This window comes from Aedes albopictus, chromosome 3, assembly GCF_035046485.1.
Source record: "Aedes albopictus strain Foshan chromosome 3, AalbF5, whole genome shotgun sequence".
Taxonomy (NCBI): Eukaryota; Metazoa; Arthropoda; class Insecta; order Diptera; family Culicidae; genus Aedes; species Aedes albopictus.
In genome coordinates this window covers 45294809-45320384 of record NC_085138.1, presented here as the reverse complement: position 1 = coordinate 45320384, position 25576 = coordinate 45294809, and the positions used below count along the sequence as shown (strand labels likewise).

Sequence of the window (25576 nt, the reverse complement as noted above, 5' to 3'; positions counted from 1 at the left end):
CGCACTTGCTCCATCCCGCTCTTTCTCATTTGTTGACAAATGGGTATGAGTAGGATGCAGCAACTTCGAGCAAGTTCGAGCAAATTCAACCTACGTCGTTGAACAGGACTAATGTGTTTCATCTGTTTCGTCAATTTCACGTAAAATCCAAGTAAAGTCTCTCAGATTTTCCATTTTTTTCCTGGTATTTAACTGCTTGTTAGTTGACTGAAACCAGTGCCCAGCCATTCACAATGAGCATCATTCAGAGGAAGCTTTTTTCCGGAAGTTTTCCGCTCCTCAACATCGTTCGGCGATTAGGTAAGAGTGTAATTTCCTATCGGAGTGCTTCTTGAGTTCAGTAGTTAATGATAAATTTTTTTAGAACTCCTTCCTTCCGCCTCAGTTGCGTTGTCCACCAAAGCTGAGCCTCTTCCATCTTCCGGTACCGGAGCAGGAACATCTCAACAAGCTTCACGCACGACAAATCCTACACCCGGCAGCAGTAGCGGAACGGAACGAAAGAGCATCGTCCCTCCGGATTACCGGTTTGTGTATCGGGAATTTTTGCCGGATCCTAAGCTGGAATGGCGCAACCCGATCCGGGAGAAGCTGGAACGGTTGGACATGTTAGACCGCCGGTCAAACATTGACATTCCGGAGTTCTATGTGGGTTCGGTGCTAGCGGTTACCAGCTCGGATGTGCACGCCGTTGGTAAGACATCTCGATTTGTTGGCATTTGCATTGTCAAGGAGAAGTGTGGACTGCGGGCGAGATTCATCCTGCGGAACGTGGTAGACAACCAGGGAATGGAAGTGTCCTACGACATGTACGATCCGACGCTGTTAAAAGTCGAGGTGCTGCGGTTGGAGAAACGCCTGGATGACCATCTGATCTATCTGCGGGATGCACTGGACGAGTACAGCACGTTCGATTTGAACATGGAGCCGGAGATACTGCCGGAGGGTGCACCAGTTCCGGTAAATGACGTCAAAGTGACGCTGAAACCGCGACCTTGGTATGCCCGCTGGGAACGGCACGAGTTGCAAGGGGTGGCCAATATTGACGAGCACACCAACGAGAAGAAACAGCGCAAGGCGAAACGGGTGGCCACTCCGTGGGAACGGTACGATTTGATGAAGGAATACCGGAAAACAATTCCGGAGGAAGAGCAGAAGGAAATCTTTGCAGAGGTGCACTCGCAGCTGCATCAGCTGGAGATGACCAGGAAGAAGATGAAAAGGAAGCGCACGTTTGTCAAACCTACCAAGTTGGCTTAGAATGGCCGGTCCTATAGGGGGAAGGTTGATTCGAGTTTTTGTGTAGTTATAGCGAAAATATATGTGAATGATACGTGACACGTTGTAATGTTTATAGAATGAATTCCATCTTTGATTAATCTCGAAAACTAGAAAATGTTATCGGCAACTTCAATCAATCAATCGATCAGGCTAAGGCCGGGTGGCCTCTGCTGTACAGCCGTCTTCATTCCACTCGGTCCATGGCTGTTTGTCTCCAGTTCCGCACTCTGCGTAGGGTCCGCAGATCGTCCTCCACTTGGTCGACCCACCTAGCTCGCTACGCTCCACGTCTTCTTGTACCGGACGGATGACTCTCGAGAACCATTTTAGTCGGGTTGCTATCCGACATCCTGATGACGTGACCCGCCCACCGTAGCCTCCCGATTTTCGCGGTATGGACGATGGTTGGTTCTCTCAGCAGCTGATGCAGCTCGTGGTTCATTCGCCTTCTCCAAGTCCCGTCTTCCATATGCACTCCGCCGTAGATGGTACGCAACACCTTCCGTTCGAAAACTCCAAGGGCGCGTTGGTCCTCTGCACGTAGGGTCCATGTTTCGTGCCCATAGAGAACGACCGGTCTAATCAGCGTTTTGTAGATAGTTAACTTCGTGTTACGGCGAACTTTATTCGATCGTAGAGTTCTGCGGAGTCCAAAGTAGGCACGATTTCCTGCCACAATGCGCCTCTGAATTTCTCTGCTGGTGTCGTTGTCGTCGGTCACCAGTGAGCCCAAGTACACGAATTCTTCAACCGCCTCGATTTCATCACCGTCGATATGAATTCGGGGTGGCGGGCGCGGTGATTCCTCTCTGGAGCCCTTCGCCATCATGTACTTTGTCTTCGACACATTAATGACTAATCCGATTCGCCTGGCTTCACTCTTTAGTCGGATGTACGTTTCCGCCATCGTCTCAAATTTACGAGCAATAATATCAATATCATCGGCGAAACCAAGCAGCTGAACGGACTTCGTGAAAATCGTACCACTCGTGTTAATCCCCGCTCTCCTTACTACACCCTCTAACGCAATGTTGAACAACAAGCACGAAAGACCATCGCCTTGTCGTAATCCTCGGCGAGATTCGAAGGGACTCGAGAGTGTCCCTGATACTCGAACTACGCACATCACTCGATCCATCGTCGCCTTGATCAATCGTATCAGTTTATCCGGGAATCCGTATTTGTGCATAATCTGTCATAGCTGATCTCGATCGATTGTATCATACGCCGATTTTAGGTCGATGAACAAGTGATGTGTGGGCACGTTGTATTCGCGGCATTTCTGCAACACCTGGCGGTTGGCAAACATCTAGTCCGTTGCAGCGCGTTCATCCATAAATCCAGCCTGATATTGCCCCACGAACTCTCTTGCAATCGGTGATAGACGGCGGCATAGAATTTGAGAGAGTATTTTGTAAGCAGCGCTGTGATCGCGTGATAGTTCCCGTAATCCAACTTGTGGCTCTTTTTGTAGATGGGACCTACACTGCCGCCACTCGCATAACAGTCCTACCTTTGCTGGGTTTCCTATTCATATAGGACTGTTTTGCGAGTGGGGGCAGACCAATACCTTCAATACCTTCTATTCATTCCTTCGGTAATACTTCCTTCTACCAAGTCTTGGTAATGACCTAGTATAGTGCTTTCACCAGTGCTTCTCAACCGTATTTTAGAAGCTCGCTTGGTAGTTGATCTGCTTCAGCGGCTTTGTTTTTTTTTTCTATCGGCTAACTGCCTCCTCAATCTCTTGGGGGTTAGGGGCCGGAAGTCTGTCATCCTGCGCACGTACTCCTAGATCTGTTACCACGCCACCTTCGATGCTGCTTGCAACGTCACCATTGAGGTGTTCATCCTATAATGCTGCCGCCACCTCTCGACCACCTCACGCTCGCTCGTGAGAATATTCCCGTGATTATCTCGGCACATGTCGGCTTGTGGCACAAAGCCTCTGCGCGAGCGGTTCAGCTTCTCGTAGAACTTTCGTGTGTCCTTAGCGCGGTACAGCTCTTCCATCGCCTCGCGATCTCGTTCTTCCGGCTGGCGCTTCTTCATCCGGAAAACTGAGTTCTGCCTGTTCCGCGCCTGTTTGTAACGTGCCTCATTCGCTCTCGTACGGTGTTGCAGCATTCTCGCCCATGCTGCATTCTTCTCGTTTTTCAACTGTTCACATTCGCCGTCGTACCAGTCGTTTCTGTGATTCGGAGTCGCGAAGCCTAGTGCTGCAGGCGAGGTGCTACCTATGGCGGATCGGATGTCCCTCCAGCCATCTTCAAGTGAAAACGAAGTAGTCGGCGATTTTTCAAATCTATCGTCTCACCACCTTCGGGTGGGACTTTTTCATTAGTTTGTAACAACCACGTGACGCGAACGGTCGCTCTTAACTTTTCGCTTTAAATAAACCATTCTGTAAGTTTGTACCCCGTGCCTTTTCCGTGTTCCGGATAACCGAATCCCTTCAGGTTATGGGCTCTTCAGTGAAGGAAGGTGCTGGTATCCCCCAGCTGAACGGAACCAACTACGAGAACTGGCGGTTCCGGGTGCAGCTGTTTTTGGAAGCCGCGGAAGTTGCCGAGACGCTTACGGAGGACGTGCCTGAAGCAGAAGGTGAGCCGAAGAACAAGTTTTTGAAGACGGACCGAAAAGCGAAATCCTTGCTGGTTGGATTTGTCGGCGACGAGTGCCTGGGAATCGTGCGGGACAAGACGACCGCAAAGGCCATGTGGAAAGCGCTGGAAGACACGTTTGCAAAGAAGTCGGTGGCGAGCCAGACTCTCTTGCGCAAACAGCTGGCCAGGTTACGCATGAAGGAAGGAGCGCCGATGAGAAGCCATTTTGCAGCGTTTGACGAGCTGGTCCGCCAGCTGAAATCCGCCGGAGCGAAGCTGGAAGAAAACGACCTGGTTTCCCAGCTGTTCCTGACGCTTCCAGACAGTTACGACCCACTTGTGACTGCTCTGGAAAATATCGACGAAAACGAGCTCACCATGGAAACCGTCAAACAACGGTTGCTAGGAGAGGAGTCGAAGCGCGCCGATCGAGCGGACAATACTCGATTGAAGAAAAGTCTGCCGCATTCGTTGGCGGCGGCGGCGGTGGCAAGAAGCAGAAGAAATTCAACGGAAAATGCCATCGTTGTGGAAAAACTGGCCACATGCAGCGAGATTGCCGTGTCAAAAAGTCGGACAGCAATGCGAATGCTGTTGTGGGAGGTAAGTCCGTTACCTTCATGGTGAACCACACCGAGCCAGTGCACGAGGAGCGTGCTGTTTTCATCGTCGATTCTGGGTGCAGCGACCACCTGGTGAACGACAGAAGCTACCTGCAAGAGGTGCGCAAGCTTAAGGAGCCGTTTGTCGTCGACGTTGCCAAGGATGGCGTGACACTGATCGGTGAGTACGAAGGCGTCGTGAGGGGCATCACTGAGCAAGGTGTGAGGTTTGAAATGCAACACGTGGTATGCTTGCCCGAGCTGAGGAGCAATCTGCTGTCGGTGAAAAAGCTTTCGAAAGCTGGCATCGATGTGCTCTTTACTAGACAAAATGGTACCGAGAAAGCAGTGATGAAGCACGATGGTGATGTGATCGCTGTCGCCCAGTTACGGCGAAATCTCTACGAGCTTGAACTGGAGTTGGAAACGGTGGACAAGTCTGCGAATATGTGCGCGGCAGAGGTAAGTTCGCTGTGGCACCGTCGTCTCGGGCATGCCAGCCAACAAGCTATGGATACACTGGTGCGACATGACATGGTGACGGGTCTGGAGCCGAAGCCGAAGCGTGTTGGTTTCTGCAACACTTGCGTTCTTGGGAAACAGTGCAGAGAACCATTCGATGGTAATCGGGAGCGAGCAACACGGCCCTTGGAAAGGGTCCACTCTGACGTCTGCGGCCCGATTGATCCCCCAGCATGGGACGGTTCCAGGTACTTCGTGTCGTTCATCGACGATTTTACGCACTTCGCCGTAATCCATCCGATCAAGAGGAAGTCGGAGGTATTCGAGAGCTTCAAGGAGTACGAAGCGATGGCAACGAACCATTTCGAGAAGAAGATCAGCAAGCTTACAGTGGATCAAGGCCGGGAGTACTGTTCGAACGAGCAGTGTAAGTATTACAAGCGCAAAGGGATCCAGCTGCAGCCGACCGTTGCATATTCCCCGCAGCAGAACGGCGTTGCGGAACGCTTCAACAGAACGTTGGTCGAAAAGGTGAGGACGATGCTCATCGATTCTAATGCGCCGACGCGATTGTGGTCGGAGGCAGCGTTGATGGGTACGTACCTGCTGAATCGCAGTCCAACTAGCGCATTGGACGGGCACGTGACCCCCGCTGAAAGCTGGATGAAAGTGAAGCCCGACTTTGGAAAGCTGCGAATCTTCGGTTGTAAAGCGTTTGCATGGGTGCCAGACCAGAAACGAAAGAAATTGGACCGCAAAAGCCGCGAAGGAGTGATGATCGGGTACGCCCCGAATGGATATCGTCTCTGGGATCGTACAGCCAAGAAGGTGTTCATTGCACGAGACGTGAAGTTCAACGAACAATGTTTGCCGTTTCGTGACCAGGATGGCGCCGAGAAGAATGTTCCACTGGTCATTCCCCTGCGTTACCAGCAAGAGGGGGAACACGAGGATGATGCTGCTGTGCACGTGCTGGAATCCGATTCTAGCGAGGAAGAATGCTATGGCTTCGACGAAGGAAGCGATGCCGAGTTTGAAGATGCACCATCCGGTGTGCAAAATCCTGGCGCGCTCCCTTCGCATCATAGAAGTGGAGACCGTGAGGGGTCAACCACGAGGCACAGCGAACGGGAGCGCAAGCTTCCAGGTAAGTTCCTGGATTTCTTTACTGGATTTAGAGCAACATCTGCTGGTAAAATTTCCCCTTTCCCAGAACCACCATCGACGTACGGCGAGATTGCTGGCCGTGACGATCGTAGGACCTGGATGGATGCGGTCGAGGACGAATGGGCGTCCTTGGAATCCAACGAGGTGTGGAAGCTGGTGAAGCGACCGGCTTCAATCAAACCCCTGAGGTCCAAGTGGGTTTTCCGTTTGAAGGAGGACGAACATGGGAACGCGATCAAGACCAAGGCTCGACTGGTCGTCAAGGGGTATCTCCAAAAACCCGGCATGGACTATCAGGAGACGTACGCCCCTGTGGCGAAGCTGACCACCATTCGTACGGTACTTGCTGTCGGCGTACAGCGGCGCTGTTTCTTCCACCAGATGGATGTCAAAACGGCATTTCTTCATGGCGACTTGCGTGAGGAAATTTATATGCAGGTTCCCGATGGTGTTCAAGCTCCCTCTGGAATGGTGTGCAGGCTGCAGAAGTCATTGTATGGGTTAAAGCAGTCGCCCCGCTGCTGGAACGATAAGTTCAACGACGTGCTGTTGAAACTTGGTTTCGTGCGCTCGAAGCACGATTACTGCCTGTACACCTGGTTCAGCGAGGACGGCAACGATGCGATATTTCTGGTGCTGTATGTCGACGACTTGTTAATAGTAGGCACCAATCCGGACAGAATCGAGGCATTGAAGAGAAGGCTTTCCCAAGTTTTCGAGATGACAGATTGTGGCTCGCTGAAGCACTTTCTTGGAATCAAAATCGATTACGACCAGAAGGCTGGTTCCATGCAGCTGTCGCAGGTGGCCAACATCGACCGGATCCTGGAAAAGTTCGGCATGGTCGATTGCAACTCGTCCAGGACACCTATGGAGAAAGGATTGAAGCTTGAAGCAAACCGAGAAACTATTATCGCAGAGCCTTACCGTGAGCTTTTGGGAAGCTTAATGTCATGATGTCCACCCGTCCGGACATCTGCTACCCGGTCGGCTATTTGGGTCGGTTTCAACAACAGCCCGGCCAACAGCATTGGGTCTCATTGAAACGTGTTGTTCGGTACCTGCAAGGTTCAAAGAACTTGGTGCTGACATTGAAGAGGAGCGCAAACGCCCAGCCACTAGTTGGATTTGCGGATGCAGATTGGGCCTCCGATACTACCGATCGGAAGTCAGTCAGCGGCTATTTATTCCAGGTGTTCGGCAACACCGTTTCGTGGTCCAGTAAGAAACAGACTACTGTGGCCACATCGTCGAGCGAGGCGGAATACGTAGCATTGAGTGCTGCGGCAGCTGAAGCTATTTGGCTGTCGGGACTTCTGGATGACCTTGGATTGAAGACCGTCAAACCCGTACCGATCTTCGAGGACAACAGAGGATGCATCGGGATGGAGAAGAATCTCGAGAGCAAACGGGCTAAGCACATCGGCATCAAACACCACTTTGTGCGGGACCATATTGCTACTGGAGACCTCACTGTGAAATCCATTCCGACTTTGGAGCAGCTGGCGGATATACACTACCCGTCATAAGTACGGACTCACAAAAAGTATTGCAACAATATTGCATCACCCTGACTCACCTCGATATCTCCAAAACCTAAGGACTTACAAAGATGCTGTCTTCAGGAAAGTTATTCAGAAGACCAAAAGCAACAACTTTTCTGAAGGCGGCGTTTTTGTAGGTGTTCTGGTTTTAGAGATATTGATGTGAGTCAGGGTGATGCAATATTGTTGCAATACTTTTTGTGAGTCCGTACTTATGACGGGTAGTGTATTCATCAAAGCCCTGGACGCCAGTCAATTCGAAGCCCTGAGGAAGAAGCTAGGAGTAGACGATCGAGAGGGGGTGAAAACGAAGTAGTCGGCGATTTTTCAAATCGATCGTCTCACCACCTTCGGGTGGGACTTTTTCATTAGTTTGTAACAACCACGTGACGCGAACGGTCGCTCTTAACTTTTCGCTTTAAATAAACCATTCTGTAAGTTTGTACCCCGTGCCTTTTCCGTGTTCCGGATAACCGAATCCCTTCATCAAGTGTAGCTGCGCCAAGCTGCTCTTCCGTTGGTAGGGCCACTGCTAACTGCTGCGCGTAGTCTTGAGCCACGTCTACGTTACGCAGCCGCTCGATGTTGAGTCAAGGCCTCCGACTTCGACGATTGGTCAAAGTTTTGAGCGCATGCATACAGCGAATAGGTACCGTATGCGTGATAATGTTTGCACCATCGTACGAATATGGCACCCATATCACCTGTACACACAATGTCTTGGTTTTTATTGCATGCACGTAAGCTCTAACTCATATCACAGTAGGTTGCGGGTAAAAAAATCCGATTTCTTAAGTTTAAAATTTGCACCATGAAGGGGTAGCAGCGGTAGTCGGGACTTGTCCACGCGCAAATGTTAAAAAATACATTTCAGGAATGTTCAGGAGAACCGTAAAACAGTCTTAGACCGAAAAAAAGCAAGGGCAACTATTCCCGAAGGTGTCCACTGGTCGTCCAAGGTTAACATGGATTAAGAAAGCTATCGCTGCCACCAAAAATAAGATTTGGGTGAATTATATGCGCTCAATGAGAAAAATGGCAAAGAAACGCGAAATCAGCGACTTAACGGCATGGCATATGGAAAAGGAAAATTACGGTGGCCTTTATGATCCTTCGACCATAGAAAAAAAACTTACATTATTACCAATGGCATCCAGGAGCTACGAGTAGCGCCATATAAGAAAGTCTTGAATTTGCCCGAACGCAACCTCCGTTTTTTTTCGATTTTCGAAAAACTACCGATCCGTATCAAATTCCAGAATCAATAGTTATTATAACTTTTGTTTGTGTGTCAATGTCTACACCATTAGGCAATGTCAAAATAAAAAAAATAATTCAAAAATTGTTAATCTTGACTTTGACACTACCACAGACACTTTTCGACATTTGCGCGTGGACAAATCACGAGCTATGTTGCCACTTAATCATTATGCAAGTGTTAAACTAAGAAAATCAAGACTTTTTATTCACAGCCTACTATGATATGAGTTATAGCTTAAATGCCTGCAAATAAAACCAATACATTGTCTTCACAAGTAAAACTGGAATTTCATTTAACGATGGTGCAAACATTATCACGCATACGGTAGTGATCCGAATCTAAATTCGCACTACGGTATGTGCGAACATTGGCTATATCCGAGAAGAATTTACCGTCGATTACAACGTGGTCGATTTGGCTTCATGTTTGATAGTTAGGAGATCTCCAGGTGGCTTTATGGATATCCTTGCGGGGAAGAAAGTGCTTCGGACTACGCGCTGCGGGAGGCTGCAAAGATTACGCATCGCTGGCGTTATCATTGAATAGTTGTACCCAGTTGAATGATAACGTAGCACAATGTTATCAATTTCGCCGGAAAGCATGTTCAAAAGAGAGAATCCTATTTGTCATACTGCCGTTTATTGTTAGAGGAGGATATAAATTAAAAACAGCAACATGAGTATAGTTTTAACACCAAATGAGATGCCACTTACTTCACGGCAAGCCCACCGTAGTGTGCCTCCATATGGTTCGTTTGTTGTGATCACCACTACTCAATAAAAACCGACCGACAAATGCTTTCAATTACTTCCTGTTCTTTTTATTCCTAATCTGTATGCTGCTGTTTTCTGACCAATAGAGTTATATTTTGCTTCTTACCATTGTTTGCCAATGTCTGTCTATATATGCGTGTGTGTGTGATTTGTGACGATTTATCGATAGTATTTTACAATCAAAAAAATATTCTTGTCTCTCTGATTTCCTTTATTCTCTGTGATCCTACACTGCAATCAACACTGGACTAAGCTGAATAGCTTACAGCATTTTGATATTTCACACTGCAATCAATCCATTTATTACATTCCCTGACTGCGTTGAATCAACCATACCGCATACCTGGCGCGCCAGCAAAATTAGACGAAAAAACGAATCTAGGGAAGGAAGTTGAATCGCTTCTGAGTGTGTCTAAATGTGTCGTTAGTTACAATTCTGGAGGAAATCGAAACAACCTCCCCGCTATAATAGGTGATCACCTTAAATAGTAGAATGTGTGCCATATTTCATTGATTTTGTCATTTCCCTATTTATTAGACGCATACACTTATGGCTTGGCTAATTTTGAATGTGTATTTAAATGTATCCTTGCTTGTTCTTCTGAGACCTAAAACTGTTTGTGTGCATGTACTTCCTAAATCCAGATTGTTTTTCTCAAGCGAATGCTGTTGCAGCAGTTGTTACCACCACTGACTGCCTATCAAGATTAAATTAATATTTACAAAGACTGACGCTCCTCTCGCTTAAAAATAAACTTAAAATCGCACTTATATTAGCTGTGAGGGAGGGGGTAAACTGAATTCTCGCTGCAGTTTTGACGGGTAAATAAAACGTGTGGCTCTAAATCGAATAACAACAAAATAGTCAAATAATATGAGTCGCATCAAGGGGGGATTCTTCACGAAGGAAACTTCATTTTCTGCGCAGTTTTGCCTCCTACATACTTAGATTAGTAGTAGAATGGCGAAGGATGGTGCTTTGCACCACCATATTTTGGATCATTCCTGAAAACTTTTGAACTTTTTCCATAGGACAACGATCGGATTGTGACCATTCCGGGCAAATTAGGTAGCGATTATAGACGAGATTTGACCAGCCTTACCCGACAGCATCCACACAAATCGCCATCCCTTGACTTAGCGGTGGAAGTTCATGATTCCGCTCCAGCGACGATAGTAGTCATTGTAGTAATAGTCGTAATCCGGCGGTGGCGGAGGATGGGTCGTATTATTGGCCATAAAGCTGGCCGGCTGCTGTTGACCCGATCCGGCCATCCCACCACCGGCGGCCGCTGAGGTGGTGGCCATCGTTGTTTGCGACCCACCACCATTATTGCTTGCTTGCTGTTGTTGTTGTTGCTGCTGCAACTGCTGCAGCGAAGATTGCAAACTGCGGAACGGAAGAGAACTGAGCGCATTGGCAACTTGATTCATCGAGCAAAAGTTGGCCACCTGACTGGCTACGGTGCTAATGGCGGAGGAGTTGATTGAGTTCGGGATTAGGTTGTGGGTAGTGCCGCTAGCACTACTGTCCTCGTCATCTTGGGACTCGTTTCATTAGCTGGTGAGCAGGGCGATGTTGATTTCCTTCACCATCTTAACCCTGTGCAACATTTTACTGAGGGCGTCCCTGCTGAGGGCTTGCGTCGAGTACCAGACGGGGGAGTCCGGCACGCAGGATCGTTCCGGCTGCAGGTAGAACACGTCGTTGCGGGTCTTTACGCTTTCCGGGCTGAAAAAGAATGGGGAAAAAGAGAGTAATAATTAGTTCAGATTGGACACATCTCCGGGATTATGGCGGAAGTCCGAGTCACAAACAACCGAAAACACAAAACGCCAATCAGGATGGTTCAAATGAAAACTTGTTAACACTTAAAACACCGTGATAGGAAAAAAGTGGAAACTAATAGTTTCTCAACCGTTTGTGAAACAATCCTTTCAGGGATCTTCTACCTAACATTTCTACTTTAATTTTATACAAAAAATATGTTTCTTTGAGGCACGGTAAAGGCTGGGTATGCTGCGCAATTCAGATCCCATTGTGATCCACTAGCCTCTGCCCAGCAACTCCTATCCCTACCTCCTCGTGGTACCGGCCGGAAACTATGAGCTGAGTAACCTTAGGGAAGATCGGGTAACCAACCCCGGTGGGAAATTTGATCGTAGGATGACAGGGAAGGGAGGTTTGCTTCTGCAAACCTGAGCATCTGTTCTCCAGGAGGAGCGGCTCGCAACAGCGTCTGATCCCCATGTTAGGGGTGGCTGATCTACGTCCGAGTGCCAGGGAAGGACCCTAAGCTCGACTTTGCACTATGGTCCTCCGGAAAGTAGAGAGTTGGTGTCAGGCCCTACGAGCCAGCCGTAAAAAACCATTGTAACGGAAAATCAGCAACAGAATAATACGAACCGAGACCAACGGCAACGACCCCAGCGAACAAAAAGGACTTGCGATTGGAAACTCGGTACGTGGAACTGCCGATCTCTCAACTGCATTCGGAGCACCCGCATACTCGCCGATCTACTGAAGGACCGCGGGTTCGGCATCGTAGCGTTGCAGTTGGTGTGTTAGACAGGATCCATGGTGCGAACGTTTAGAGGTAATCATACCATCTACCAGAGCTGCGGCAACACGCGAGCTAAAACAGCTTTCATCGTGATGGGTGATATGCAGAGGCGCGTGATCGGTTGATGGCCGATCGACGAAAGAATGTGCAGGTTGAGGATCAAGCGCCGATTCTTCAACTTCAGCATAATAAACGTGCACAGCCCACACTCCGGAAGTACTGATGAAGACAAGGACGCATTTTACGCGCAGCTCGAACGCGAGTACGATCGCTGCCCAAGCCACGACGTCAAGATCATCATAGGAGATTTGAACGCTCAGGTAGGCCAGGAGGAGGAATTCAGACCGACGTTTGGTAAGTTCAGCGCCCACCAGCAGACGAACGAAAACGGCCTACGACTCATTGATTTCGCCGCCTCCAAAAATATGGTTATACATAGCACCTTTTTCCAACACAGCCTCCCTTATCGTTACACCTGGAGTTAACCACAGCAGACGGAATCACAAATCGACCACGTTCTGATTGACGGACGGCACTTCTCCGACATTGTCGACGTCAGGACCTATCGTGGCGCCAACATCGACTCCGACAACTATTTGGTGATGGTCAAACTGCGCCCAAACTCTCCGTCATCAACAATGTACGATACCGGCGACCGCCACGGTACAACCTAGAGCGACTGAAACAATCGGATTTCGCATCAGCATACGCGCAGAATCTCGAGGCCGCGTTGCTAGACGAGGGCGAACTCGATGAGGCCCCTCTAGAGGCCCCTTTCAAATCTCCTGGGGCAGATGGGATTTATCCTATTTTGCTTCAGAAGGGATTTGATCATTTCAAACATGTTTTGAAACAACTACTTGTTTGCAGTTTTGCTACAGGGTATATTCCCAAATCCTGGCGGGATATTACTGTGAAGTTTATTCCGAAAGTGGGTCGCGCGTCGTATGAAGAAGCAAAGAGCTTCAGACCTATCAGTTTGACCTCTTTTCTTCTGAAATGTTTAGAACGCATAGTCGATCATCACATCCGTGATGTTCATCTGGCCAATGTGCCTCTTCATGTGAACCAACATGCTTACCAATCTGGAAACTCCACTGTGATTCTTTTACACAAAGTTGGTTACGTTACGATATCGAGATGGCTCAAAAGCAATCCTGCTTGGGTGTTTTCTCAGATATCGAGGGTGCCTTTGACAACGTGCCTTTCGATGCCATACTGGAAGCCACATGGGGTCACGGTATATCTCCAATGATTTCCAATTGGATTCACCAAATGCTCCAAAACCGACATCTCTTCTCGACATTGCGTCAAGCGGCGATTAGGAAATTGAGTGTTTGTGGATGCCCCCAAGGGGGAGTCTTATCACCACTTTTATGGAATCTCGTAGCAGATACGCTATTGAGGCAACTCAATAATAGCGGTTTTCCTACTTATGGTTTTGCCGACGACTACCTAACATTGTTAGTCGGTATGTGCATCAGCACCCTTTTCGACCTGATGCAAAACGCTCTTCAGGTAGTTGAGGGTTGGTGTCGCCAATATGGCCTTTCGGTAAATCCGAGTAAAACATCTATTGTTCTTTTCACGGAAAAGCGAAACCGTAATGGTGTTCGAACTTTACGTCTCTTTGATTCTGAAATCAATGTGACTGAACAGGTAAAGTACGTTGGAGTCATTCTTGATTCCAAGCTTTCCTGGACACCTCATGTTGAGTTCAGAATCAAGAAAGCTTGTATGGCCTTCGGGCAATGCCGGCGAACCTTTGGTACAACTTGGGGTCTAAAACCCAAGTATATCAAATGGATCTACACAACTGTTGTTCGGCCAATATTGGCCTATGGATGCCTTGTGTGGTGGCAAAAGGGCGAAGTGAGAACGGTCCAATCAAAGTTAGGCCATCTCCAAAGGATGTGCTTAATGGCGATGTCTGGAGCGTTCTCTTCAACTCCCACGGCAGCTCTCGAAGTTCTCTTTGACGTTGCCCCACTACACATTCATCTCAAACAAGAAGCACTTTCTTGCACTTACCGCCTATGGGTACTCGGTTTACTAGAGGAAACTCCTGTGAACCGCAGTTCAACACACACCTCGTTGTTTCCACTTTTGGTGAATTGGGACAAAGTTGTCCTTGCTCCAAGTGATCTTACAATTGCTTGTAATTCTCCATATAGGACATTTTCCACGAAATTCCCTTCCCGGGAAGAGTGGACATCTGGTTATCTGGAGAGAAGTATTTCAGACGGCATCGTATGTTACACTGATGGCTCCCTTCTCGAAGGTCGAGCAGGTGCTGGTGTTTATTCTCGTGAGCTAAGGCTGTATCAGTCTTATTCACTTGGCAGACACTGCACCGTTTTTCAGGCCGAAATCTTTGCTCTTATGTGCGGAGTGCAATCAGCACTTCAGCAGCACGTAATGGGCAAAGTAATATATTTCTGTTCAGATAGCCAGGCTGCTATTAAAGCACTTGCTTCGGCCAACTCCAGGTCGAAGATAGTTATCGCTTGTCGAACTCAAATTGAGGAGCTGAATTCAGCAAACGCTGTTCACCTTGTATGGGTACCTGGCCATTCTTCCATCGCTGGAAATGAATTGGCTGATGAGTTAGCTCGCACTGGAGCATCACATGACTTCATTGGCCCTGAGCCAGCTATTCCGGTATCCAAGTGTTGGGTGAAGCTTCGGATTGACACGTGGGCTGCCACTCAGCACAAACAATACTGGAATAGTTTGGAGTCATGTCGTCAAACAAAATTGTATTGTACTGAGCCATCTCTAGGGGTGGCAAAGTATCTAACAAATCTGTCAAAGCAGAATTGCAGCATGCTGGTCAAAGCATTGACTGGCCACTGCCGACTCAGTTCTCACATGGCGAATATTCAGCAAGCTGATTCATTTGCTTGTGATAGCTGTGAATCCGATTATGGAACTTCGTATCATTTAATATGTAACTGTCCAGTTTTTGCGCAATTGCGTTTCCGAGTACTCGGGAAACACTTATTGAGTGAAACTGACTTCAGAAACCTGAATCTTCAGGACGTTCTGTTGTTCTTGACCCGCTGTTGTAAAGAGCTATAGGCTCTCTTTACGCTTTATGCATTATCACAGTGCCCTTTTCAGGGCGCTGTTCGAACCCATTGTGGCACGCTTATGCGTTATTACAGTGTCCTTTTCAGGACGCTATGTGAACCCATTGTGGTACGCTTTTGCGAGTATGACTATCCTATTCCCTTACCTGTCCTTTCCCATGTCCTATCCTTTTTCCTTCCCTTCTCCGTCAGGTAAATGATGAATAGGCTCGTGTTCATGGCGATGGCACAAATTTCCCGAATGGAGGAGAACGTGCCTCTAGAGCCGACCTACTGATACCTGATACCTGATACCCCTCTAGAGGACTGCTGGAGTACAGACAGTGAAAGCAGCCATCAACGACGCAGCCGAGAGCACCATCGGGTACGTGGAACGGAATCGACGGAACGAATGGTTCGACGAAGAGTGCAGAACGGTTTTGGAGGAGAAGAACGCAGCGAGGGCGGTAATGCTGCAGCAAGGGACTCGACAGAACGTGGAACGTTACAAACAGAAGCGGAAACAGCAGACCCGCCTCTTTCGGGAGGAAAAACCCCGCCTGGAAGAAGCGGAGTGCGAAGAAATGGAACAGCTGTGCTGTTCTCAAGAAACACAGAAGTTCTATCAGAAGCTCAACGCATCCCGCAACGGCTTCGTGGCGCGAGCCGAAATATGCAGGGATAAAGAAGGAGGCCTCTTGACGGACGGACGTGAGGTGAACGAAAGGTGGAAGCAGCACTTCGATCAGCACCTGAATGGCGTGGAGAACGTAGGCACGGGAGACCACGGCAACGGAGGAAACGACGACGCCAGGACAGCGGAGGACGTAAAAGGAAACAACTCTCACGCTGAGGGAAGTTAAGGATGCCATTCACCCGCTCAACACCAACAAAGCAGCTGGTAAGAATGGTATCGCAGCTGAACTCATCAAGATGGGCCCAGAAAAGTTGGTCACCTGTCTGCATCGGCTGATAGTCAGGATCTGGCAAACCGAACAGCTACCGGAGGAGTGGAAGGAAGGGATAATCTGCCCCATTCACAAGAAAGGCGACCTTTTGGAATGTGAGAACTTCAGGGCGATCACTATTTTGAATGCTGCCTACAAAGTGCTATCCCAGATCATCTTCCGTCGTCTGTCACCTAAAACAAACGAGTTCGTGGGAAGTTATCAAGCCGGCTTCATCGACGGCCGGTCGTCAACGGACCAGATCTTTACCGTACGGCAAATCCTCCAGAAATGCCGTGAATACCAGGTCCCAACGCATCACCTGTTCATCGACTTCTAGGCGGCATACGACAGTATCGACCGCGCAGAGCTATGGAGAATCATGGACGAAAACGGCTTTCCTCGGAAGCTGACTAGACTGATTAAAGCAACGATGGACGGTGTGCAAAACAGCGTAAAGGTTTCAGGTGAACTATCCAGTTTATTCGAATCTCGCCGGGAACTGCGACAAGGTGATGGACTTCCATTAGCCTGGTACACGGTTTATATGGGAAAATACAAAAAATGGAAAAACTCTAACTCCTGTATACTTTTTGAGTTCCTCTTTGGTCCCATATCAACTGTGCAAAATTTCAGATCGATCCGAAAAACTATATTTTAGCGCCCGCCATTCTTAGTTTTTCATACGATTTACTATGGGGAAATTTTACATCTGCAAAGAAAAATCGCTAGGAGTCACCCCTAGATCCCAAAAAATAAGTCGATGAATGATTTCTGTAGATAACTTCACGAGGAATCAGACCTCCAAAGACCGCAAACCGATGCGACGTTTGTGGAAAAAGTTATTAAGCCTCACCCGATTGATAAAATGACGAGATTTTATTATTTATTGTTATTCCTTACATGTTAAAGAGCATTGGCAAGCCGTTCGGTTTTCAGTTTATAACTTTTTCCACATGCGATAGATCGCTTTGCGGTCTTCGGAGAGTTTATTCCTCGTAAAATTTCCAACAGAAATCATTCATCGATTTATTTTTAGGGGTTAAGGGGCAACCTGTGGCGATTTTTCTTTGAAAAAGTGATTTTCCCCATAGTAAATCGTATGAAAAATTAAAATGGCTGGCGCTAAAATATAGTTTCTCCGATCGAGCTGAAATTTTGCACAGTTGATATGGGACCAAAAAGGAACTCAAAAAGTGTACAGGAGTAAAATATCTTTCGGTGTCCCACTCTAACTTCCATGCCTACTCTTCAACATCGCTCTGGAAGGTGTGATGCGACGAGCCGGGCTCAACAGCCGGGGAACGATTTTCACAAAAACCGGACGATGTGTGTGCTTTGCGGACGACATGGACATTATTGCCAGAACATTTGGAACGGTGGCAGAGCTGTACACCCGCCTGAAACGCGAAGCAGCAAAGGTCGGACTGGTGGTGAATGTGTGTGTGTGTGTGATCCAACTAACCCCCACTGTCCGGCAGTGGTATTATGGAAGAAAGTTTTCTGCAATATCATTTTGATGCTTTTGCAAAAAGCTTTAGTCCGGGAGTTAGAAGGTGATTGCTCTATTGCAGATTCAGAGACCCATTTCAGAATGGCTGGAGAGACACGTCCATTCAGAAGTCACTTTCACTTACAATAAGCCCCGCATGTGTACATTACCGTTATCATTTGGATAATGATAATGCAAACACACTTCCTGATTCAAAGAGAATCTTTGAAACTGGCGCGTATTTAGTTCATTTTGTTGTAGTAAAAGTAATCGGAACATTCTCACCGGAATCCATCCAATCCAAGGTAGCGCTGCCATCACCAAGGCAACGTCTTTATTGTGCAGTCAGGCTTCTTCTTCGTCTCGCCACCGTTGCGCTTGCAGTCAGTCATCATTGGAACACACGTCACTTTAGCCCCCACGAAATTATGAATGTTGAGCCACACGGGATGATTCTCTAATCCCTCGCGAACCACTGATGGCATGGTGGTAGTTTAATAGCCACATACGTAAAAAAACACGGAACAAAACTGCAATCATAGGGACTTTACAATGAAAAACTACTGGAAGGCGTAGCGCCATTGTCCGTTCTACGTGAAAACGCGAAATAGACGGCACATTCCTATGAGTAGAAACGAATTTCAGCACCGTTTCCGAACCCGAACTAATTTAGCAGCGGCGTTCAAACACACACCATCTTTGAAACCCCCCGCTATCGCACGAGTCATTTGGAAATGATGAATCTTTTCGAAATCAATAAATCCACTATTGAAATTCTCACAGAACAAGCAGTCTTTCACACGCGGAAGCTATCCGGATGGCGTAGCACCTGCCAAACCGTCGGCAGAATCACAAAAAAAAAATTGGCGAACGCGAAAGAAACGCGACGAGCAAAACAAAACACGTCTGCACGCGGCTACGCCTACTGCGCTCCCCGTATTTGTCGATGCTATCCGGTGCACAGGCACTCAGCTTCAAAGGTCGGACTGGTGGTGAATGCTCCAAAAATAAAGTACATGCAACACGACCGGATCCGTCTGGGTAGTAATGTTACGATAGACGGGGATATTTTCGAGGTGATGGAGGAATTCGTCTACCTCGGATCCTTACTGACGGCTGACAACAACGTGAGCCGTGAAATTCGAAGGCGGGAAATTAGCCTCACTGAACATTTGCTCGCTTGGCGGTATTGTTGCTACGGATGACGCTGTGATGATTTTGTCGGGGATGGATATCTGCACACATTTCTGCTTTAGGTGTGCAGATAGGCCGCACCGCCTGTAGGTGCGAACTCGGTTCTGGTGCTCAACAAAACAGACCTCATTTGTGATCGAGAGGAAAGACGGAATGCGATGCTTTATTCTCATCTGCTGCACTCGAACTCCGTTCGGCAATCCAGGAAAGTAAAACCTCCAACGTTCGCTTTGTACCGAAAGCACATATCCGAACTGCATCTTGAAATCGGCCACCGTGATGTGTGGTACAGAAGGAGGAAGATCGTGTACTCGTACACTAACTGTCTCACTGTCCATGAACATTGGAATTTTAAACAGCTTGCCTTTACAAGCAAAAACTCGCTTGTGTGAGTTTACATAACGCTGCGCAGTATCACGGTCCACCATTTCGATGTAAACACATTTTCGACTGTTGTGGAACTGTACACTCTTGACATCCGATAGGTTCAGCTTGATTTCGTGTTCCAGGAACTGGCGGATTTTCCCAACTTCTGGACGCGATGACAGAACACTAAAATCTACCACCAGAGTGTTTCTACGGACCACACTCATTCTGATCGATACGAAGCACCGAAGAAAAAGCACGATCGAATGCTGCGAGTAACGGCTCTCAACTGAGACCATTCGATATGTATGCATGTTTCCTTTCTAAATGTCGGTATCTCCCTATCTCGATGCGATCTCGTTCGTTTTTGTTCTAGGTTTTCTCTCTATATGTCGAAATGCCCATTTTTAAAGTATTATACTAGACCTCAGTTTTTGGCACCATTTGAGTAAATGTGCAAATGAACTTGTCGCATTTTCACGAAAACCATACAAAGGAACGTGGTTAGCCTCGGTAGGTTGGGGCAGCAGGGACGAAAGTCCTGGGGCCTGACGCACCCCCCCGCTTGCGAGTCAGCCGCGTAGTCGCCGGCTAAGAATAGGACTACTAACCCGAATTCAAGGTGTCAAGCGACCCGTGCTGAGGAATGAGTGATCGAGGGGGTGAAAAAGATGCTCGATCTTTAACGGAGCCTGTGGGGTACCTGGGCACCCCCCACAGTAAGCTGTCCCTTACCGCGTTAATGCAGGGCTCTGGCGTGGTGGACATTCTTTCCCGTGCTACTCGTGGGATTTAATCATGAAGTCAAATAGAAATCAGAATCTAGGTGGAAATAGTGGTGGGATCAACCCCTTCGCAAGAAGCGGGTTGATGAGATCTCCGACAAGGAGAAGTGAGGAGATAGGCGCTGGGAGTTGCGTACGCAGCTCAAGCGTGGGTGCTCCAGTCCACTTCCCGGCAAGCCAGCCGGTGGAGGTTATGGACGGAGCGTGGTTGTTGAGGGCCGTCAACCGAGGATCCAAAGGACGGTCCGCAATAGAGGTGGCTGAGCAGCAGCTTGGCAAAATCATCGACTTTGCGTCCACTAAGTCGAACATAAGCAAGGACCTGAAAACGGCCTTGCTTCGACTTAGGGCGTCGATCGACGATGCCAAGCAGGAGCACGCGGCACTCGCGTTGCTGACTGCTGCAGCAGCGGAGCCTGCAAATGAGAAAGTGCCGAAGTTTACCCAAACGGAGGCCTTCTCCTTCGCAGGAAGTCCGAATAAGGCGGAAGCGACTGCTCGCGACAAACGGGGCAAGCAATCGCAGAAGCGGGCGAGGCAACCGTCAGGCGAGGAGCTGTCTGGCGGTGCCCGCAAGGCCAGGCGAATCATTACCCCGAAAGTCGGTAATAATGTCGGAAGGTCGGACCCCAGCCAGGGTTCCCGGAAAGCTGGGAAGGGTGGGCCTGAAAAGGCTGGCCCGTCCCGGAACGATGGGAACAAAGGGTTGCGACCGCTAGTGGGCCCTCAACAGCCACAGAGTAGGGCGATCCAAGGGGAGGACCCCCCTTGGACGAAGGTAGAGCGGAAGAGGAAGAAGAAGGCGAATCCGCAGGTAGTAGCGCAGGACGCCAAGCCAAGGCGTAGGAGGGCAGGTGCCAAGCGCGAGAAAGGCGACGCTATCGTCATCAAGACGGAACAGTCCAAGTACTCGGACGTCTTGAAGATGATGCGAAGCGACGCCAAGCTTGAGGGTCTTGGAGCCGACGTACGCAGTATTAGACGTACTCGTACGGGCGAGATGATCCTGGAGCTAAAGCGCCAGAAGGAGCACAAGGGCGCCGCCTATAAGAGGCTGGCAGAAGAGGTCCTTGGTGAGGGTGTGCAGGTGAGGGCTCTGACACATGAGGCGACTCTGAAGGTCAAGGACATCGATGAGATCACCGAAGTGGAAGAGCTCGTCACGGCACTGCGGCAACAGTGCGATGTGCAGGTGGCCGCCGCAGCCGTTAAGCTACGGAAAGGGCCAGCAGGGACACAGATAGCTTTGGTTCAGCTACCTGTGGCGGACGTCAAAAAGTCCGTTAAAGTAGGGAGCATAAAGGTGGGTTGGTGTGTATGTCACCTGACATTCCACGAGCCACCAGAGGTTTGCTTCAGGTGTCTGGAACCAGGACACAAGTCGTGGGACTGCAAAGGCCCTGACAGGCGCAAACTGTGCAGGCGATGCGGCGCTGAAGGTCATAAGGCCCAAAGCTGCACGAGTCCGCCCATCTGCATGATCTGTACCGGGAAATCCTCGAACAACAGACATCCGATGGGTGGTCCAAGGTGCCCGGCCTTCAAGAAAGCCGCAGTGAACAACAAATCACAGTGCAGGTAACGCAGCTGAACCTGAACCACTGTGATGCGGCTCAGCAACTGCTTTGTCAGGCGGTTTCTGAGTGGAAGACGGATATCGCCATCATATCGGACCCATACCGAGTACCCGCCGGCAACGGCAACTGGGTCGCGGATGGGACCAGAAAAATGGCGGCGATATGGACGACGGGTAAATACCCCGTTCAGGAGTTGGTGTCTACTACCTATGAGGGCTTCGTGGTCGCCAAAGTAAACGGGGTCTTCTTCTGTAGCTGTTATGCGCCTCCGCGGTGGCCGATCGAGCAGTTCACGCAAATGCTGGACCGCTTAACGACCGTGCTAACAGGGCGAAGGCCGGTGGTAATAGCGGGCGACTTTAATGCCTGGGCCGTGGAATGGGGAAGCCGTTTCACGAACCAGCGGGGTCAGATCCTGCTAGAAACACTGGCCATCTTAGATGTCGACTTGGCTAATGTCGGTACCAAGAGTACCTTTAGTCGAAACGGAGCGGAGTCAATTATTGACGTGACCTTTTGTAGTCCTGGCCTAACAAGTAGTTCGAACTGGAGAGTAGATGATGGCTACACTCACAGCGACCACCTGGCGGTTCGCTACAGTATCGACTACAATAACAGCAGACAGCGGATAGAAGAAGAGGCGGCTAGGCCAAGGCCAAGCCCTCGCAGGTGGAAGACATCATACTTCGACGAAGGGGTATTTAGGGAGGCGCTCCGCCGTGAGCGAAACTTAATCGGTTTAGACGGCGACGAGCTGGTAGCGGTGCTCTCACGTGCGTGTGATGCGACCATGCCTAGGCGAGTCCACCCTAGAAATGGGAGGCCACCGGCTTACTGGTGGACTGACGCGATTGCGGACCTGCGCCGCGCCTGCCTACGGGCTAGGCGGCGGATGCAGCGAGCACGATCAGAGGAAGAGCGAAACGAACGGCGGGTGGTGTTCGCCGCTGCAAAAGCCGCGCTTAAGACCGAGATAAGAGCAAGCAAAAAGGCCTGCTTTGAGGGTCTCTGTCAGAGTGCCAATACGAACCCGTGGGGTGACGCCTACAGGATCGTTATGGCCAAGACGAGAGGTGTGATGGCTCCTACAGAGCAATCTCCAGAGATGTTGGAGGGGATCATTGGAGGACTTTTTCCGCGTCATGATCCTAGTCCTTGGCCTCCTTTCGTAGGACAGCCGGGGACTGGGGCTGGCGATGAGGAGAGGGTCACCGATGTGGAACTTGCGGGGATAGCTAAGTCCTTTAGCGTAGGTAAGGCCCCAGGTCCGGACGGAGTTCCGAACCTGGCCTTAAAAGTAGCTATTGCAGAGGCTCCCGAGATGTTCAGGTCTGCTATGCAGAAATGCCTGGACGAGGGAGTTTTCCCAAAAGCTTGGAAGAGGCAGAGCCTGGTACTATTGCCAAAGGCGGGGAAACCACCCGGAGACCCGTCGGCATATAGACCAATATGCTTGATTGACACGGCGGGGAAGGTGCTCGAAAAGATCATCCTCAATAGAATGTTGCGGTTCACCGAGGGCGAAAATGGTCTTTCGAGTAACCAGTACGGCTTCCGGAAGGGGAGGTCCACCGTAGACGCTATCTTGTCGGTTACAAAAACCGCCGAGAAAGCACTCGAGCCTAAGAGGAGGGGAATTCGCTTTTGCGCGGTAGTGACTCTGGATGTAAGGAATGCGTTTAATAGCGCCAGCTGGTCTGCTATTGCCGATGCGCTCTTGCGTCTGGGGATACCGGAGTACCTGTACAAGATTCTCGGAAGTTACTTTCAGAATCGTGTACTAGTCTACGACACGGAGGTGGGTCGGAAGTGCTTTCACATAACCTCAGGAGTCCCGCAAGGTTCCATCCTGGGTCCGGTGTTATGGAATGTCATGTACGACGAGGTGTTGAGGTTGGAGTATCCAGTGGGAGTGGTGATTGTCGGATTTGCCGACGACATTACGCTCGAAGTCTACGGTGAAACGATCGAGGAGGTAAAGTTGACTACCAACCACTCGATCAAGGTTGTGGAGGCGTGGATGCGGTCCAGGAAACTGGAGCTGGCTCACCACAAGACAGAGGTGACGGTTGTTAACAACCTGAAGTCGGAGCAGCAGACGGAGATCAGTGTAGGAGACTGTACTATCCTGTCAAAGCGCTCCGTCAAACACTTGGGCGTGATGATCGACGATAAGCTTACCTTCGGTAGCCACGTAGATTATGCCTGTAAAAGAGCCTCCACAGCTATTGCGGCACTGTCCCGGATGATGTCCAATAGCTCTGCGGTGTACGCCAGTAAGCGCAAGCTTCTGGCTAGTGTTGCTACATCCATACTTAGGTATGGCGGCCCGGCGTGGGGCACCGCGCTAAGTACTAAATGCTACCGACGGAAGCTGGAAAGTACTTACAGGCTTATGTGCCTGCGGGTTGCGAGCGCGTACCGTACCGTGTCACACGACGCTCTCTGCGTCATTACTGGTATGGTGCCTATCAGCATTCTTATCAGTGAGGACATGGAGTGCTTCGAAATGCGCGGCACAAGAGGCATACGCAGGACTGCCAGGATGGCCTCTATGGTCAAATGGCAGCGCGCGTGGGACAGTTCCACCAAAGGAAGGTGGACCTATAGGTTGATACCGAGGGTAGATAGTTGGATTAATAGGCGCCATGGGGAAGTCACATTCCACCTGACACAGGTCCTTACAGGTCATGGTTGCTTCCGACAGTATCTACACCGTTTCGGGCATGCGGATTCTCCCGAATGCCCAGTGTGCAATGATTTAGAGGAAACGGCGGAACACGTTTTGTTCGTGTGCCCGCGTTTTCGCACAATGCGTGACCGCATGCTTGCCACATGCGGGGAGGACACAACTCCGGACAACTTGGTCCAGAGGATGTGTAGGGATGAGTTTGGCTGGAACGCCGTTTCAACGGCTATTACCCACATCGTCTGGGAGCTACAGAGGAGGTGGCGCGTGGACTCGGAGAATGGCTAGTCCAGATGCAGTACAAGAGGTGGTCCAGGGGTTCGGAGTCGGCTTCGTAGGTCATACCGGTGCCCTGCGGTCGAAATCGACCCTTACAACGATTAAGTGGCCGCGGAGAGGAAGTCCCGGTAGCGGTGCTGTCGTGGCGTCGGTCTACTGGGTTGGATCCGAGCCCGCGGTTGGAAAGGGGTCCCCGGCAAGGGTCGGGGTAGGTGAGATCCTGCTGTCTGCAACCTACGGGTGCATCTGATAGGGCCTGAAGGGTAGTGATACCCTTCCTTTGCGGGCAGGTCAGATCGGGTTGCACGTGGGCATCAGTTCTTGATGTCCGCTCAGCAGTAGGGCGCGGGCGGGGTTGACCCTGCCCGCCTTCCGAGGACAAAGGGAGTGGCGAGGACCACTCGGGAAACTGGCTAAGCGCCAGCATGCTACCGTGATGGACTCTCCAAAGCGAGTCATCGATGTTCGTTGCTGCAGGCTACGCAGCTAACCTTGTGGGTGCGATGTGCACTAGCCCCTCTCTGAAGCAATACCTTCTTGGTGGTTCCGGAGAGACGTAGGGTTTGGCGACCATAGGAATGGTTTAGTGGGTACGAGGAGAGAGTAGTCCTGGATTTTACTTTTGTTGTAGAAGACGGCCTGTCAGACCTACACTACCCTAACCTTCTGTTAGGGTGTCTGTTGAGCAGATTATCCCCCTATGGTTTAGAAGAAGAAGCCTCGGTAGGTCTGCTAGTTCTATGATAATTACAAGTAGGTAGAAGACGCCCTGAGTTACGCAAAACAGATAATACTCACCATTTCGAGAGATAGAACTCGTACAGCTTCACCGGGCACCGCAGGGGATTCTCCTCATTCTCTTGCTGTTCGTAGACCTTCTTTTTCCTCGCATTAGCGGCTGAAATGTTATTGATAA

General features: G+C 49.6%; 4 protein-coding genes across 5 annotated transcripts in view; 3 read left to right on the top strand and 1 right to left on the bottom strand.

Annotated features, from left to right (window-relative positions):
* The first annotated feature begins 78 nt into the window (after positions 1 to 78).
* Positions 79 to 1338, top strand: LOC109410425 (large ribosomal subunit protein bL19m). Its single transcript, XM_019683980.3, has 2 exons — positions 79 to 300; positions 365 to 1338. The coding sequence occupies exons 1-2, from the start codon at positions 234 to 236 to the stop codon at positions 1258 to 1260; spliced, it is 963 nt and encodes a 320-aa protein (XP_019539525.3). The 5' UTR covers positions 79 to 233; the 3' UTR covers positions 1261 to 1338.
* Positions 1339 to 7074: 5736 nt separating this feature from the next.
* LOC134290190 (uncharacterized) lies at positions 7075 to 7647 on the top strand. Its single transcript, XM_062857255.1, has one exon. The coding sequence runs from the start codon at positions 7075 to 7077 to the stop codon at positions 7645 to 7647; it is 573 nt and encodes a 190-aa protein (XP_062713239.1).
* Positions 7648 to 9718: 2071 nt separating this feature from the next.
* LOC109410424 (zinc finger MYM-type protein 4) overlaps positions 9719 to 25576 on the bottom strand; it is a 40539-nt gene continuing 24681 nt past the window's right edge. For both annotated transcript variants that reach the window (XM_029869261.2, XM_062861016.1), the window contains exons 7-8: positions 25459 to 25558; positions 9719 to 11428 (exon numbers count right to left, since the gene is read on the bottom strand). In XM_029869261.2, coding sequence (XP_029725121.2) covers positions 11254 to 11428; positions 25459 to 25558 — 275 coding nt within the window. In that variant the 3' untranslated portion in view covers positions 9719 to 11253. The remainder of the gene's footprint in view (positions 11429 to 25458; positions 25559 to 25576) is intronic.
* Positions 12229 to 25511, top strand: LOC134292165 (uncharacterized). Its single transcript, XM_062861020.1, has 2 exons — positions 12229 to 19847; positions 25388 to 25511. Exon 1 carries the CDS (start codon positions 13401 to 13403, stop codon positions 15339 to 15341), a length of 1941 nt encoding a protein of 646 aa, XP_062717004.1. The 5' UTR covers positions 12229 to 13400; the 3' UTR covers positions 15342 to 19847; positions 25388 to 25511.